The sequence below is a fragment of the Lotus japonicus genome, chromosome 5 (genome assembly GCF_012489685.1).
Source record: "Lotus japonicus ecotype B-129 chromosome 5, LjGifu_v1.2".
In the NCBI taxonomy this organism is placed as follows: Eukaryota; Viridiplantae; Streptophyta; class Magnoliopsida; order Fabales; family Fabaceae; genus Lotus; species Lotus japonicus.
In genome coordinates, this window is record NC_080045.1 from 53,760,206 (window position 1) to 53,778,639 (window position 18,434).

At 40.6% G+C, this 18,434-nt stretch overlaps 1 protein-coding gene across 1 annotated transcript; it reads right to left on the reverse strand.

Annotated features, from left to right (window-relative positions):
* Positions 1–1,560: 1,560 nt before the first annotated feature.
* Positions 1,561–14,990, reverse strand: LOC130717375 (protein SEMI-ROLLED LEAF 2-like). The gene is made up of 11 exons (XM_057567587.1): positions 14,963–14,990; positions 14,668–14,782; positions 14,209–14,337; positions 13,977–14,024; positions 13,537–13,621; positions 13,294–13,418; positions 13,005–13,196; positions 12,792–12,926; positions 12,355–12,492; positions 2,211–2,417; positions 1,561–1,911 (listed from the first exon to the last, which is right to left on the reverse strand). The coding sequence occupies exons 3-11, from the start codon at positions 14,209–14,211 to the stop codon at positions 1,789–1,791; spliced, it is 1,056 nt and encodes a 351-aa protein (XP_057423570.1). The 5' UTR covers positions 14,212–14,337; positions 14,668–14,782; positions 14,963–14,990; the 3' UTR covers positions 1,561–1,788.
* Between the last annotated feature and the right edge of the window lie 3,444 nt (positions 14,991–18,434).

The following is an 18,434-nucleotide window of genomic DNA, read 5'->3' on the forward strand; positions in this document are numbered from 1 at the left end:
TATGTGACGCGGTGATGCCCTTTAAATATTTATGGAGAGAGAGATAAATACGATGTTCTACTTGACATTATCATGTCATATGAGAGAGTTTAAATCTGTGTCCCCACAAGTGTTTACCTTAGCAGAGGTGTTGACTTAATTGTTTGGAAAAAAAAAAAAAAAGATTTGCTCGGACACCATTGAAGACATCTAACAAGTGAGGAACGAGCCAATATTCAGTAGTGGTGGGATATCTCTTCAGAGACAGGATTATGCTTCATAGATAAATATCATCAAAATAAATTCTTTCTCAACCAATTTTTTTTGAATATATAATTAAAGATCGTAACTATTGCCAGCATGTTTAAAGAAATGAGCTATTTACCAACCATGCAACTTCCACGAACCAACCCATCTACCAGTGCCACATTTTGTTGGTCTTTAAAATAGAAAGCAGACATGAGCTCATTAGGCTTCGGTTATGTTTGGAAAAGTTTATTTGACTTAATATAACATAAATGTTTATACAAGTGCTCTAAATAGTCTATGTAAAATAGTGTATAACTCTATTCACACACAAAAAAAGTTTATATTCTAAATATAAGTTATTTTGTAGCTTATCAATAAGTACTTTAAAATTGCTTACAACATGTTTTGAACTTATTTTAACATTGCCTGGAGCTTTAGTAGCAGCCATTTTGGTTTTCAAATGAAATTTTTAGATAGAAATTGATTGCCTGGTGAAGAACACCATATAACATGATTAAAGGGACTAGTCCAACTCTGGAGCAATGCTTGACACCTGCAAAGTCTTTCTCTCTCATGATAAAACTAGAGCAAGTTCATTTTATTCCCAATGCAGGCTACTTGCTTATAACCAAACACACATTGATGTGAATGGACAAAACTCATTTATAGCTCCCAAAACTAGCCGTATTCGATGCCTTAACTTTGTTGGTTCAATTGTCAATGTTCACTTTCAGAAAGTTGTTACTACTCACTTTATATTCATGGTGACAGATTTCAACTTGTGCAGTTCTTGCAACCAATCATAAGTACACGAACAGTTAAGGCCAGAGCTGATGTAGGATAATTTTAGTAATTTTATTTATTTGTAATTAGGAATTAGGATTTTATTTATTTTTTATTAAGAACTTATTTATTTTCAATTAGGATCTTTTAGGATATTATTTATTTTTCTGTTAGGATATTTTTTTTCTTCCTATTTAAGCACTTGTAAGGCAATAGCCTATTCAGTTTTTGATTGATAATAGGCTATGCCTTACAAGTGCTTAAATAGGAAAAGAAAATATCCTAACAGAAAAATAAATAATATCCTAAAAGATCCTAATTGAAAATAAAAGATCCTAATTGAAAATAAATAAGTTCCTAACCAAAAATAAATAAGATCCTAAAAGATACTAATTACAAATAAATAAAATTACTAAAATTATCCTAAACAGCTCCTACATCAAGAGCAGAATACACAAGATTACAAAAACTGAAACGCTAGCAGGTTATCACAAACTGAATACAATTGACTCCAATACAGTAAGTAGTTCAGAGGCATGCAACACTATGTCCCACAAAAAAACATCTACCATAAAGACATGAACAGTTCAGCTCAGAAATTGTTCTACAATAACATGATAAAGTACCAAGATTCAACTACTCATTACAAGGACTATGATAATATTCAAGTTTTGTCAAGCTACTACTACTAGAAATTCCTGTCTGGAAGAATATTTAACATTAGAGGGATACACAAATTAACATAGAAGATGTTAACATGAGACATCTAATCTATCACTAACACCCAGCAGCTTTAAGGAAATTGTCAAAGGGGCTAGCAGGGGGAAGTTTCACAGCCAGCCTAGGGTCCCTTGGCAATGCAGCTACTTGGTTTTGGGCATACCCATCATCATTTGCCACCTACAAGAATATAATGTCAGCATGAATGTTAAAGAGTTGGATATATATAGAATAAACCCTGGTAACGCCTAAGTGTGTGTTTAGAAATCCTTCTACATTGATTCTAATGCGAAAATCAGTTCTGGAAGCTTCTGTGAATAACTTCTGGATAATATAATAGATTCTGAGAAAAAAGAAGCTGATCCTAACATGCTATAAAATAATCAGAATCGTGACAAATAAAGAGCACAATGGATTGTTGAGCTCCTGTAAATCTGTGTATGATCAGGAATGTTGAACACAATGGACTTAAGACATACCTTTTCAAGTGCTGAGTTTCTATGATCAGCAATAGCCAGAAATAACCTATCAGGGGTTTGTGTGTGATGATTCTCGTAGGCCAGCCAATTTGAGAGCTTCTTTCTTGCGCATGTCCCGAGCGATTCACACTGGCTAGCCATGGTGTTGTAGGGAAGGGGCGTAGTGGAGACAGTTGTTCCCGCCACTTGACTTGCTACTTCTAGTGCCTAGAAACAATGGATGGGTTGTTAAGCTTTTAGGAACAATAACAATGGGTAACTGATATGTGTGCATTTTGGAATCCACGTTTGTTCTGTACTAGGGCAAGCTTATGTAAGAGAAAGACAAAAGGTAAACCCTAGCAGAGCACTAAAATAGCAAAACTACCATAAAAGGAATATTCTCATTAATGCTGAAAAAGTTGGTCTCGTACAAGTGGATGACCTCCCCTTTTATAGAGGGGGTGGTCATGATATGGATCTTTCCTATATTTGGGCCTGACAATCAGGGCCCAAATCCCCGTACACATAAGACAAATCCAAAGGAATCTTCCAGCTGGCTGGTGGGTCCATCACCTAAGGGAGGGCAATGAAGCTCGTCATGTTGCCTTTCCCGCCTTGGCTATCGTCAATGGTTTATTGTTCATTTTGGGCGGGACATAATCTTCTTTATGTCCCGCCCAGTCCACATGCCCCCAAGACATGAGACTCGAGTAAAGAGTTGAAATGTCTTCATCATGTTACCTAGTAGTTCGCCTCTATTGTTTATTCGTTCATCGCCATTTTACCTTCGTTGTTACATCGCCATTTTCACGCTTCGCCACCTTTGTTGCCGTTTCAAAGATATGTCGCCATTAATCATAACCGTCAACCACGTCTTTTCAACTGACGCACGTATCCTTATTTTCCGGGATTTCGTCATCATTTGTTATAAATGCAATCTTCAGTTGCGCGTCTCGAGGAGTAATGTCTTTTCGCTTCCTAACTTTTCGAATTTCAAATCCCACGATCCCACGATCTTCCCCCACTCATTCTCTCTCTTCCTTTCTCTCTATAAAATCCCCTTTTCACTTTTCATTTTTCACTTTTGCTCTGAAAACCCTTTTCACCGCAGCTTTCATTCTCTTCTTTGAACTCCGGTGAACCTTTTCTTCCTCCGGCCGTCGTCATTGCGCGGTGCTCCCCTATCGCCGACGTTCTCCTTTCTCAAATTCACGTTTCTCCCTCTGGTTAGTTTTTCTCTTTCTTGAGACTCTTCGTTTACTTCTTTTTTCTGACTCTGTTCATCTTCTTTCTTCTTTTAACTCTGTTCATCTTCTTTTTACTTTTAACTCTGTTCATCTTCTTTTTATGAAACTGCCTCGCATGTCTTTACCAAACGCTAGCCTTTCTTCCCTAGAACTTTCTTCACCCTCCACGGAGGAGGAAGTTGTCGCCCCTTCTATAATTGAAATTCATTCCTCGCCTTCTACCCATGATGATTCCGGTCCCGCCGGCTCTGTAGACTCAATTCTCTCCTCTAACGGAGATTTGTCTTCACCTGAATGGCGCTCTGACGTGCATTTAGTTGAAGATAAATGTCTGTTGCATTCTATCTGGAGCAGCGTTGGGAGCATTAGTTCGCTTCGAATTTCTGCTCAAGGGTTCACGAAGATAGATCCCGCCACCTCGAATAATGAAGATCATCTGTTGAATGTCCTCCCATGTGGCGAAGATGACTGTGTTCTGTTGCGTAAAGAACCAGACGATGGATCGCCCGATTTTTTCTTTGTTTATGGCTACTTCTTCTTAGATTTAAACATTAAACTTCCTTTCTCGCCGTTTATATGTCACGTTCTTTCTTTTCTGAATGTGGCGCCTTGCCAACTCCAGCCCAACGCCTGGGGTTTCCTCCGCTGCTTTGAAATTCTTTGTGAACACTTGAGTTTCACTCCAACCTATCCCTTGTTCTTCCTTTTCTATAAATCAGTCACCACTAAACCTACTTCTGTGAAATGGGTTCCACTATTAGCCCGTAAGAACATGAGTCGGTTTACCGCCCTTAAAAGCCATTACAAAGTATGGCAGAAGAAATACTTTAAAGTTGTGGAGTCGCCCGAAATAAAGAACTTGTTCCGAGATTCTGACAATAACCCCCTCTTCCCTTTTTACTGGACAAAGAACCCTCGCCGAAAAATATCTGTTTCATACGACGCCTTGGATGAATCTGAACAAGGCGTCGCCGATTACCTCCGCACACTACCAGTAATTTCCGGTCACGACTTGATTGAGGCGTCGAAATCCGGCACTTTAAATCAATTTTTTAGTAAGTTTATAATCTTTGTACGTAACTTCTTTTTCTTTTTGTTCATGTATCTCGTCTAATTGATGTTTTCCGTACAGCTACGATGGGAAAAGGCAAGGTTGACGCGAACCCACTCAAGATGAAGGAGTACCTCGCCCAGTCTGCTGCGGCGGCGAAAAAGAGGGCCGCCGAAACTGAGCAGAAGAAGAAGAATGAAGGTACCTCGGGTTCTGACAACGTCAGGGACCCTAAACGTCAAAAAACTTCAGGTGCTGCTGGTGGTAAGCCTCTCCACCAATCAACTCTTGATTCAAAAAGTCGTCCCGCTGAGAAAAAGAAGGGACATGACAATGTCCCGCCCCCTCAACAAGATTCAAGCACGCTGATCAACCGCCCATCAACTCCATTTGGCCAGGCTGGGCCTAGTTCAGCCATTGGTGGCGAAGCTCCTCCCCCCTTGCTGAGCTTGTCGGATCCTCACTTCAATGGGCTGGAATTCATGACCCGTACTTTTGACAACCGGATTCACAAGGACATTTCCGGTCAGGGTCCCCCCAACATTGCTTCCATGGCGATCCATCACGCACTGTCTGCCGCCAGTACTGTAGCGGGAATGGCTCAGTGTGTGAAAGAGTTGATCTCAGCCAAAAACCGTTTTGAGAAGAAGGCAGCTGATTACAAGACAGCCTATGAACGGGCTAAAACTGATGCTGAGACCGCCAACAACAAGCTGAAATCTGCTGAGGAGAAGTGTGCTAAATTAACTGAAGACTTGGCTGCTTCGGACCTGCTTCTTCAAAAGACCAAGTCTCTTAAAGAAGCCATAAATGACAAGCACACTGCCATTCAAGCCAAATATCAAAAGTTGGAGAAGAAACATGATCGCCTGAATGCTTCCATCCTAGGGCGTGCTTCTCTCCAATATGCTCAAGGCTTTCTGGCGGCCAAAGAGCAGATCAGTGTAGTTGAGCCGGGCTTTGATCTTTCCCGCATTGGGTGGCTGAAGGAGATCAAGGATGGTCAAGTAGTTGGTGATGATGACATTAGCCTCGATCTCCTTCCCCAATTCAATGATGAGAGTGAGCCTGAGGAAGATGGCGAGGATGGGAATGAGCAGCACAGGAATGAGGATCAAGGGAAGGAAGATCCTCAAGCTGGGACAAGCCAGGGCAACAACGCCAACAACGAGAACCTGGCTTGAATTTGTTTTTATTTTACGAAGTTGAAATTTTTCTTTGGGCATTGCCCTGTTTTATTTTCATTCCAAATCATGTATGGGCATCGCCCCCTTTTTTCTACTTTAAATGGATATCATCTTAAGTTCATTCGTTGTTTTTAGTTGTTCCCAACTTTCGTTGTTATATACCTTAGCCGATTTTTCGACGAGGCTTGGTTTCTAGTGGCCACTAGAATTGCCAAGGCTTTTAACTTTTGAAGGCGATACTTTCTTATTCCGAAAGGTTTACTCGCGGTATTGCATACCTTGATACGATTTGCATTGCATGAACTCGTAATAAAAATTCAAAACATATATGATTCTGTTGAAATGATCTTTTCATTAATTTTCTTTCGTATGGGAACAATTGTCCCTTCATTACAATTGTCGCCTCATTAAAAACCTTTCCAAAGAAAGGGAAAAAGAGTGCGACTTTGTTCACATTTGTTGTTTCTACTAACTAAAATACTGCTTTAGATGAGAGGCGTTCCATGTTCGTGGAACCTTTTGACCGCTTAGTTGTTCCAACTTATAAGCTCCTCCTCCAACATCGCCAATAATCCTGTAAGGCCCGCCCCAGTTGGGTGAGAGTTTGTTGTGTTTATCGGGCATTGTATTTTTTCGGAGCACTAAGTCTCCTACCCTCATTTTTCTTGGCACCACTTTTGTTGAGAATTTTCTTGCCACCTTCACTTTTCCCACCTCATTTCTTATGTGGGCCTCTCATTGTTCCTCGGGCAACATAATTAGATTTGCTATTAAGTTTTCTCCGTTGTCATTTTCATTAAACCGAGCCACTCGCCAATTTTGATTTTCAATTTCCACTGGGAGCATGGCGTCAGTTCCATAATTTAGACGATACGGGGTTTCCTTTGTGCTTGACTGCTCCGTGGTGTTGTATGCCCAAAGAACGCCTGGTAGTTCCTCCGCCCAAAGCCCTTTTGCCTCATCCAGTTTCTTCTTTAAACCCTTCAGGATAACTTTGTTAGCCGATTCAGCCTGCCCATTGGTCTGTGGATGTTCTACAGAGGCAAATCGCATCTCGATTCCCATTTCTGTACAAAATTCTCGGGTAACACTACTTGTGAATTGTGTTCCGTTGTCCATTACTAATGCCCTGGGAACCCCAAATCTACAAATAATCCTTCGCCATAAGAAGCTCCTGACCTTAGCGGCCGTGATAGTTGCTACTGCCTCAGCCTCTATCCACTTAGTGAAGTAATCAACCGCGACGATGATGTACTTCATTTGTGCCTTCGCCACAGGGAATGGTCCTAAAATATCGGTCCCCCACATGGCGAACGGCCAAGGCGCCATCATGGTTGTTAATTCTTCTGGTGGAGCCTTGTGTAGGTCAGAAAAGACTTGACATTTTTCACATTTCTTAACATACTCCAAACAATCCTTCTTCATCGTTGGCCAATAGAATCCTGCTCTTATCACCTTAACTGCCAAGGATCGCCCGCCAATATGACTAGAACACACGCCTTCGTGGACTTCCGCCATTATTCCGAGGGCGTCCTTGATATCGACACATTTGAGCATAGGAGACATGATTCCTCGCCGATACAACTCTCCATCCACCAGTGTGTAAAAACTGGCTTCCCTTCGTTTTGCTCTCGTGTTCAAATCATCCTCCTTTGGTGGGTTCTCTAAGAAGGTTTTAATCGATTCCATCCAAGATACCTCGCCCTCACTGACTGACTTTACAGCTTTCAACTTTATTTCTACCAAATCAATGCTCGGGCGAGGCAGGGTTTCTTGAATGACTGTCTGGTAGTTGCCCAATTTCCCTGTGCTTGCCAACTTTGCCAACACATCAGCCCTCTCATTTTGTCCCCTCGGGACATGTTCTATTTTGATTTCTTTGACCTCCATCATCAATCTGCGCACCACTTCCAAATATTTGGACAGTTGCGGATCCTTCACCTGGTACTCACCTTTCACTTGTTTAACCACTAACTGCGAATCTCCTTTGATAAATAACTTCTGGACTCCCAATTCAATGGCCAACCTTAAGCCGGCAATTAGAGCCTCGTACTCAGATTGATTATTGCTCGCCTTGAACTCGAACTTGAGAGACTGTTCAATGATCATTTTATCTGGACTTTCGATTGTTATTCCCGCCCCACTTCCAGTGTTATTAGAGGATCCATCCACAGACAGGACCCATTCTCCTTGAGTCTTCTCTCCTTCAGTGGGTGTTAATTCCGCCACGAAGTCAATTAAACTCTGGACTGTGACTTGGCCCCTTGGCTCATATTGTAAGTCATACTCTGACAGCTCAACCGACCAGCTAACCAATCGCCCTGATAAATCAGGCTTCTGAAGTACTTGCCTTAAGGGAACATCAGTTTTAATTTTGACTTGGAAACTTTGGAAGTAAGGTCTGAGGCGCCTTGCAGTTTTCAGAATCGCCAAAGCCGCCTTTTCAATTTTTTGGTACCGCAATTCTGCCCCCTGTAAAGTATGGCTCACGAAATATATAACTTTCTGCTTTTTTCCTTCTTCCTGGAGCAAAACCGTACTTACCGCCTTGTCAGTAACCGCCAAATAGAGCACTAATGGAACGCCTGGTGTTGGCTTGGAGAGTACCGGTAATGTGGCCAATGTTTCTTTCAATTTGGTAAAAGCTTGTTCGCATTCCTCTGTCCACTGAAACTTTGAATTCTTTTTTAAACATGTGAAGAACGGGGCCGCTTTGTCACCCGCCATTGGCAAGAAACGTGACAAGGCGGCCATTCGCCCTGTCAAACGCTGAACCTCCTTTATACTTGTTGGGCTTTTCATTTCCAAGATCGCCCTTCCCTTATCTGGGTTTACTTCTATTCCTCTTGATGTCAACATAAATCCCAAGAATTTTCCTCCCTGGATCCCAAAAGAACACTTCTCAGGGTTTAACTTCATTTGATATGTTCTTAACTGATCAAACGCTTCTTTAAGGTCGCCGCCATGATCACTAGCCCTGGCGGATTTTACAATCATGTCATCCACATACACCTCCATATTCCTGCCTACTTGCTTTGAAAAAATTTTGTCCATGAGCCGTTGGTACGTAGCTCCTGCATTCTTCAAACCAAAAGGCATTGTCTTGTAACAATAGTTCGCCTGATTGGTCATGAATGCTGTACTTTCCTCATCCGAGGGATGCATCATAATCTGATTATAGCCCGAATAAGCGTCCATGAGACTTAAAAGTTCATTCCCTGAAGCTCCATCCACAAGCTTGTCAACATTGGGAAGTGGGTACGAATCTTTGGGACACACTTTGTTCAGGCTCGTGTAGTCCGTGCACATTCGCCATTTCCCATTGGCCTTCTTGACCATTACAACATTGGCGAGCCACGTTGGGTACTGTACCTCACGGATGAAGCGGGCCTTGATCAATTTTTCAGTCTCTACTTGCACAGCCTTGTTCTTTTCTTCACTCATTCTTCGCCTTGGTTGGATGACCGGGGTCGCCCCTGGTCGTATGGCTAGCTTGTGGGTGATCACCTTGGGATCAATCCCTGGTACATCATTGATGGTCCATGCGAAGAGATCTAGATTATCACCCAGAAGGGTGATTAGTCTGTCCTCTTGTTCTGTTGTCAACCCACTGCCAATCTTTAGAAACTTGTCCTTGACTTGCACCTGCTTGGTTTCTTCCAGCGGTTGTGGGCGAAAATCATCAGCATCATCTCTTGGGTCCAAGCTAAATCCTTCTTGTGGGAAGATTTCTGTAATTCGGTGGCTCTCCTTGGCGGCCTTCCGCCCATAGAGCGCCACGCTCCTCAAATAGCATTCCCTTGCTGCATTCTGGTCTACACGCAATATCCCGACCTTCCCGTTGCAGGCGGGATATTTAACAGTTAAATGAGCAGTTGAGATGACCGCGCAGACCTTATTGAGGGTGTCTCGCCCCAAGAGTACGTTGTAATTGGCTCTACACGCCAATACTAAGTACTTTACTTGAAACTTCTTGACAAACTCTCCTTCTCCAAAGGCAGTCGGAATTTCAACGTATCCCCGCACACTGACACGGTCTCCTGTGAATCCCACCAAAGTTCCCCTGTATGGTTTCAAATCTGATTCCTTTAGTCCCAGGCGATCAAAGGCGTCTCCATAGATGATGTCTGCCGAAGATCCCTGGTCTAAGAATACTTTCTTTGTCACATAATTGTTAACCCTAATTGTTACCACAATTGGATCGTTGTCATGGGGAATTACATGCGCAAAATCCTGAGGGGTGAATATAATAGGGGAATGATTCACCCAACACTCGCCTTCGTTCGACTCCTGTACTGAGTGTACTGCCGCTACGTAGCGTTTTCTAGCCTTACTTGAAATTGCACCCCCGCCAAATCCTCCTGCAATAGATGAGCATTCCCCAGCAGGATCGCCCAACTCTTCAACTATCTCTTTACCTTTACCTTTGTCCCCTTGAGTGATTTTAGCTACCTCCGGCGCTGCTGTGTCTTTGACAAAGTTTGCCAAATGGCCAGCTTTAATCAAGCGATCAATTTCCCGCCTTAAATTCCAGCAATTATCTGTCGTATGCCCCAACGCTCTGTGGTACTCGCACCACCTATTGGTGTCCACGTTAGCTGGCGGTCGCCGTGGGGGTGGTGGGTACTGCACAACGTTGGTCTGTCCAACCGCCCTTAAAATGGTACTTAAGGGTGCATTCAACTTAGTAAGTGGGATTGGCGTTGGCGAAGCACCAGGCTGACCAGCTGTGGCAGCAGCGGGACCTTGTGAATTTCTGTGCCATGTATTTTGAAAGCCAGGTTTAGAGTTGTGGTATGGTCCCGGTCTTGGTACGCGGGGGGTTTGCGCTATCCTGGTTTCCTTCCCCGCCTTAGATTTGTCTTGTGAAACACCGCCAGATTGAGACTGCTTACGTCCTTCCTCTCTTTCTTGTTTCTTCTGGTCATCTTGCTCAATCAATATGAACTCTTGAACACGAGCGCGAAGATCCATCATATCCTTCGCCGGTCGCCTTGTTAAGTCTCTATTCAAATCTCCCGCCCGAAGGCCATTTTTGAATGACGCCAAACAGACATCTGGATTTTCATCCTCCAACTGCACCGCCATCTTGCTGAAGCGTGCCATGTAGGTTTTTAATTTCTCGCCTGGTTGCTGATGTATGCTGATAAGATCAAACATTGTTGCTTTTGTGGTTTTATTGGCGGAAAATTGAGTCAGAAACTTAGTGGACAGATCAGTGAAATTATCAATGGAGAAGGGCGGTTGTCGAATGAACCACTGCATCGCCATGCCCTTGAACGTGGAAGGCAATAATCGACATTTTACCGCATCCGACGCCCCGCCGATCACCATTTTAGTATTGAAGTATCTAAGATGCTCCATAGGATCAGATTCGCCCGAAAAGGCGTCTAATGCCATGGTTTGCAGGTGCTTTGGAATGTCCACCCTAGTGATGGCTGGAACAAAAGGTTGGAATTCAACTACATCCTCCGCCTCCAGGCGTTGTTCTTGCTTAAAATTCTGCCGCTGAGTAAGATACTCAACTTGGGCTTGCAACTGCTCGTTTTGGGACTGCACCTTCTGCAAGGTATCTAACATTTGTTGCAAAGCCGCAGGCGTGATACCTGTCACTGCCTCTTGCACTCTCCGTGGAGCAGTTGTTTTAAGATCTTCCAAGTTCACGTAGTCAGGCGGCGTTGAACGCCGCCGAACACCTGGATCTGATTTAGCGATCAGATCTGAAGGTCTTCCCGGAGCTGCATTCACCAATGACGCCGGCGACGGCGCCACTGAGTGGACCCCCTCCGAGGAAGCTTCCTGCTCTTGGTCGTCCAGTACGGGACGGTTGTTGTTTCGTCCGCCGGCGCGACCGCCGTGTCGACCACCACCGCGCCGGCGATGATCGCGCCGACCTACGCCGTATGAACGAGTCTCCATGGCTCGCGATTCCTCCTTCTGTCACCGGAAGAGCTGAGTCTTCCCCACAGACGGCGCCAATGTTCTGTACTAGGGCAAGCTTATGTAAGAGAAAGACAAAAGGTAAACCCTAGCAGAGCACTAAAATAGCAAAACTACCATAAAAGGAATATTCTCATTAATGCTGAAAAAGTTGGTCTCGTACAAGTGGATGACCTCCCCTTTTATAGAGGGGGTGGTCATGATATGGATCTTTCCTATATTTGGGCCTGACAATCAGGGCCCAAATCCCCGTACACATAAGACAAATCCAAAGGAATCTTCCAGCTGGCTGGTGGGTCCATCACCTAAGGGAGGGCAATGAAGCTCGTCATGTTGCCTTTCCCGCCTTGGCTATCGTCAATGGTTTATTGTTCATTTTGGGCGGGACATAATCTTCTTTATGTCCCGCCCAGTCCAACGTTCATACTCCATTTATATTGCTTGGAAAAATATGCATGGAGATATAACTATTGGAACGTAACTAAAGTGTTTCACTTACTTACCCATCCACAAGCATCCTCTACACCCTCAAACTTAATGTTGACTGTATATTTATTTCTTTTATAGGATTTCAATTTTTTTATAGCACTGCCCTTAAATACTTAAATTACTTTCACTTTCTCACCCAATATATTGTCATTCTGCTAGTTCAAAACCATCAGATGCGGCACAATAGATTCTATTACATAACAATGTCTTATTAATACATTGAAGCATGCAAGAACACAGAATGTTACCGATTCCATAAGTTGTCCAATGCTGATAACATGAGGCGCAGAAGGGGATACGGGATTCTTTGGAATAAATCTAGAAATGTCAGAGACGGAAGCTTCACTGGTTGTGTCATCTTCACCTGCTGAGTTTGAGGGAAAATCCTGGAAAAATAACTGATCAGTACTCTTTTACAAAACTTACTCTTCGTTTATTCTATCCCGTCGGCATGACACGAGGGCTAGTAGAAGTTTAGGTGAAGGAAAGGAGGGGCAAGGGATCAAAACCAATATATTTTATCATGGCCAGATAAAGTGAGCTACTCAATTGAAATATTTCTAATTCTAAAAACATTCTGAACACATGTATACTTCAGTGGGAGAAACATTATACAGCAAACTGATCTGGTACCAATTATCCACATAAAAGTAACAAAGACATTATGTCAATAGTGATAGCATACCCCATCAATTGACAGTGACTCATGGGAATGTTCAATCGCCTGATTCTGATCAAGAGTTAACTGTGGACCAAACATAAACTCTTCATCAGGCTGGAAGGTCTCTGACAATTGCAAAGCCAGGTTTTCTGCATCCAGCTAAAGAAACAGGAAAACCAAAAAGTAAGAGAATGGTTGGTTATGAACAAAATATGGTGCCTGAATAAAATGTAGTACCTCAATGATCATAGCTAAATTATGAACCAAAACATCCTTTATGGTTTGATGATATTTACATATTCTGTTTCGTAACTCGGGCAATATTGACATGGCCAACTGATTATCAGCAGCCGAACCATAATATCTTACATCCATATGGATCTTAGCATATACTTGATGATCGTCACTGATACCCAAGAATGGATCAACCTGTTTATTTAAGCAGGCAGTCGTTAAGATAAATTCTTTCAGACTATGCAGGGAGGCAATCCTCTAACATTAAAGAGTAGTAAGAGCAGTCACTCACTTCAGATACTGCTAATGACATGAACACATCATTCAGATCATGAATCTGATATATTTTGCAGGCAAATATCAACATGCAAGCAGATAGCACAAAGATAGACCTCTGACATGCTGGGGGCAACGTTCCTGCCAGGACAAAAGTATATCACTTTCACATTCTTCTGTTCTTTAGTTTTCAAAAAGAACAATTATATATCCTTTCAAATAAAATAGTTCACATAAAGATAGTGTACATAGGTCATACCATTACTTGGGTCCAGCAACAAAGTCCACAGAGACAAAGGAAGCTGAAAGAAGCGGATCACCAGGTTCTCCCTGTCTTTCAGGTTCTGCAACATTGTATCCCAATAATGATTACAAAAGTACATAAAAGAAAGTGCTGTCAGGATTTTGATTACATTTAGGTTCCTAATTAATGTAAAGTTCAAACCTTCAAAAAACAGTTTACTAGACATGAAATTAAAGTGTCATCAAACCTTGGAATCATTTGAAGTCTGTGAGATCTTTTCCATCAAAAAATTTTATTTCATCACAATTTCACCCCAGTATGGGAGATACCAAGTCCAACAATGATAATCTAAGGTCTTTGAGATCTCTTCCATCTCTTTACAATTGAGATGTAAATAAGCTTCATTTCATTAAAAGGATAGGATGGAGTTGGAGGGGAGAAGCACGATAACTTACCTCATCAAAATCAGCAAAAATGTTTGAAAATTCAGCCATGAACCAAACCTGCCATGAAAAAAGCAGTCAAATAAACAATGTACTTACTCCTATTATCATATGTGTTCGGAAAAACAATAAAAAGCTCATCACGACCATGAAATCTTACACGAAAATATTATAAATCAGACTTCAAACAACTGACATGTACAACATCTGAAGCACAAAGCAAATCAAACAGAGCACTAATTACCATTGCTGAAAGGCATTGCAAGCTTGACGCCCTTAAGCAGCGCTTTTCATGTGTTTCCCCATGCTCCCGCGATAGGATGCATACTTTCCTCACCAATTTCTCAATGTTATGAGTATAAGTAGTATCTACCTGTTCTTTCATTGTGTCAATAGCATGAAAGTGCAGGGCGAAAAATGACATCAGCTAATTTATTGGATGGCAGAAAGTAGCAGGCGAAACAGATCAACTCATGATTGTAACACCTAAGGGAGGCCTATAATTATCACAAAACCTGCTTTAGCTTATACTAATATACTCATACGCTATTGAGGTTGCATACAAAGAGAGTGAGTCAATTCATTCCTGTTTCCAAGTTCATAAATTCAAGTAAATATTAATCTTATAGAATTACAGTCATGCAAAAGCTACGTAAGCAAACAGCGCAGAAGTATCTTGGCCATTTAGAATTGTATGATTCACCTGACAGAAGATGAACCTTGTTAAGGATTGGCAACCGAGTGTCTGAATTGTTTCATCCTTAGAATAGCCCAAGAGCTCCGTAATTACGTTAAGCACATCAAGAGCAAAATATGCTCTGCAACAAGCAAGAGATATATGAAAAACTTTCAAAACGAACCACATAAATATAGTATGCTGGAGATCAATATCATAAGTGGAACAATGAAAAGGATCCATAAAACATCAAGTGTTTGATACCAGCACACTACTGAGTATGGAAACAAACTAATTAATCATGAGAAACTTACATCTGCACCTTACAAATGGAAAGCAACTTGTTAAACGATTCCGTGATAATCGTCACCAGTTTTATGTGCCCAGATCTGAGTTCTTTGTAGCACCTTTCTTCAAGATATTTTGCAATCTAACAGAGAGAGAAAAACATAACCTCAGCAATAGATTCAGCTAATTCAAGGACATCCATTTTCCTCTTCCTCGTTTGTTTAAAAACCAATATATGAGTGAAATAAAAGAATAAAAATACCTTTGGAATCCGGAAAGGATTTTTTGCTGCATATTCACATAATTTTACAATCTTCCTTTCACTGGGAAGCTCATCCTGAGAAGTATAATTTAAAACATGAATACCAAAGTTCTATTTCATCCACGAATGAATGGTAAAGTGAAAAGATATGACAAGATAATACAAGTAAACTGATTCACCAGCAACCATGATTGGTTGGTTAGAATTGTAACTTTTTTTCCACTTCAAAAGCAAGTGATAACTGAAAACAATAATTCATAATAATAAAGCCATAACAATGCACAGAAGTAACAATGAGTTTCAAATTTTCAACTTCACAGAGAAGGAAAATTAATGTTCTCCTCGTCATGGGAAGATGTCAGCAAGCAATTTCTTGTAACGTTTGACTGGCTGGCGTGAGCTTGACCTCAAAGCAGGACAGCAAACACACATGTTCCCACATGCAGGGAAGATCTTCCGGGAGATGATCCCCATTGCCTGCAATTCCCAAAATGAGAAAACAAAATGCAGCCAAATTTAGAGTAAACCCAAGCTAAAACATTCACCTCAAAATCTGAAAACCACCAACAAAACTTAGAAGCTCCAATCACAGTACAAGAGTAAACAGTGACAGACATGCCCATTTTTCAAATTGAAAAAAAGCAGAAAAAAAAGGAGAAAACCATTGACCCAGAAAGGAATAAATAAAGCAGAAACAAGCACATACCAAAAAGAAAATAACTTTGCAAAAAAAATCATATGGGTATAAACAGAACCAGGAATCACAACTACTACCATGAAAGAGGATCCTTACCAAGCACCTTGGGAAGAAGATCTAGGAATGGAAGAACAGAGAACCCTTGCACACACAGAGCAATGGAGAACAGTGAAGGAAGGTTGAATTCCAATTACAAAAATGGCGCGTGAGGTTGAAGACACAGCAAAATGGGAAACTAGAGAGAAGAGAAGAGACTACTATGTTGTAGTACGAGTTTGGTCACGTGATGGTGTCAGGAGAGTGAACACAACACACACACAAATCGATTTTCCTTTTTCTTTTTCCAACCTGCTGTTTCAAACTTTGTCAGACACAATTGAATTCAACTCAATATTTTGATCGGTTATTAGTATTATATTCTTCAAAGATTTAAATGGATATTGATGTTATTGATGTTACAAACAACAAACAACACTTTTTTATAGTGTTTTTTTTTTCCATATAGAATAGTCAATGTTGAGTTGAAGCTTTATTTTGAAATCTCAACGGGGGTAATTGAATGTGTATTTACTATTTGTTGGTGTGAATTAATTAAATTAAATATTCATTTGCGTTCACGCCTAGTCAAATAGTTATGAATGCATCATTATCATATAGTTTGCTTATTATAAGGTTTTATTGAAGTGGCTCATACGTTATTTCATTTGAAAAATTAGAAAAATGAGAGTGGTGATGCAAGGCAATAGGATCCTAGGGGATATAAGTATAAAAAATGAATGCACATGGTGTTGGAGCATAGAAATGTTAGGGACTTAGCGGGCGATTTTGTTTTCATTATTTATAATAGTTATAGCCAAACAAGAGGATTAACTAGATGTTGAAATTATGCATCTATTATGAGTATAATGTAGTTATCATCAATGATGCACAAAACAAAAGGATTAACTGGATGTTTGACTTATGTGAAAAACGGTGATGCGTCTCACTAGCGTGCACATGGCTAATTGCCCAATTTTCTTTGTTTGATTAAATAATAATTGATGTTATTTATATGTTTTTAAGATAAGAAATAAATAATAATTTTTTAGAAATAAATAATAATAATAATTAAATACAAGTAAAGATTTTCTGTTACAACATCAATTTAGAAAAAAGAAAAATGCCAATGTTGCAGTGCTTCTCAAGAGGGCGCCGATACATAGGGTGTTTTTTTTTTTAATCGTGAGACTAATCCATCGCCCCATGGTCAGCGCACTAAGTGGTAGGGGGTTGGCCAAGAAGTTTTTTCTATTCGCAAGAGTTGAGATTCGAACCCCAACCACTTGCTTAAAGGATGAAGTGCTGAACCACTACACCAACCCACTTGGTTCAACACTTCATCCTAATTATCAAATATTCTAATATTATAACCATATATATAATATTAGAATATTTGATTATTGAGATTAAATCATTGAAATAGCTAAAATATCATTTTAATCATATTTTCATCTCTAAAAATTGAAGTAGATATTAAGAGCAATTTTATGATCTCAGCCCAAAAAATAGGGTAGGCATCGATGCCCCTCTTATTTTGAGAGGCACGGTAGCCATCACTAAAGAAAAGTGACATTCAACCTCGTGCCTTGTTCGTGCAAGGCAAGTGACATTCCTTTTTTTTTTTCATTAGGTTGTCTTGTGGTCATAGGATAGTGTTTTCCTTATGATTGTCACTATTGATGCAGGATGGCTTTTATTGTTGCGGTGAACCATTTGGATTGAGAGTGTTAGTAGTGGAGTGTAATAAGTGTACGATCAAGTTGTGTTTGAATTTCAGTTTGCGAAACAGTTTGAGTATGGGAGTTTGCAAAACAGAATTTGAGTCAAAATAGGTTAAGTGTAATGTGATTTATATTTGACTACTTTTATATCAAAATAAATTTCAATAAAATAATATTGTTTGAATAATATTAGTTAAAGGTAGTTTTAAGATGTATAATAACTATACAGGATAAGAATTTTATAACATAATTAATATAATAAAAAGCTTCATGTCACATTCTAACATCCTATAATGTTAGTACCTTAAAACAAGCTATGACTTCATTTTTAGCATTTATTGGAAAAAGTCTACCCACTTAACATGTTCTCAGAAGACTAGTTTCATGGCTACGGTGGGAATACCTTGAAAAAAAACTTATTACAGTAGTTATGAAAGGGTTTTTATTGTCCCATAATATCAGCCGATGATTTCTAAATTCTCAATTAATGCCCCAATGGTGCGAACTGAAAGTGGTGCGAACTGAAAGTAGAAGCAAGGGTTGTGTTCAGTTGGTTGAATATGGGTTTTGGGTCAAAAGTGAAAAGTGAGAAGTGAGGGTTGTGTTCAGTTGGTTGAATGTGTGGGTTTTGGGTCAAAAGTGAGAAGTGAGAGTTGTGTTCAGTTGGTTGAATGTGGGTTTTGGATCAAAAGTGAGTTAAGGTGAAAGTCACTTCAAATTACATAAACATTATGACACACTGTTCCATACAAACCAAATGCACATTAAGGGGTAAAAAAGAAACAAA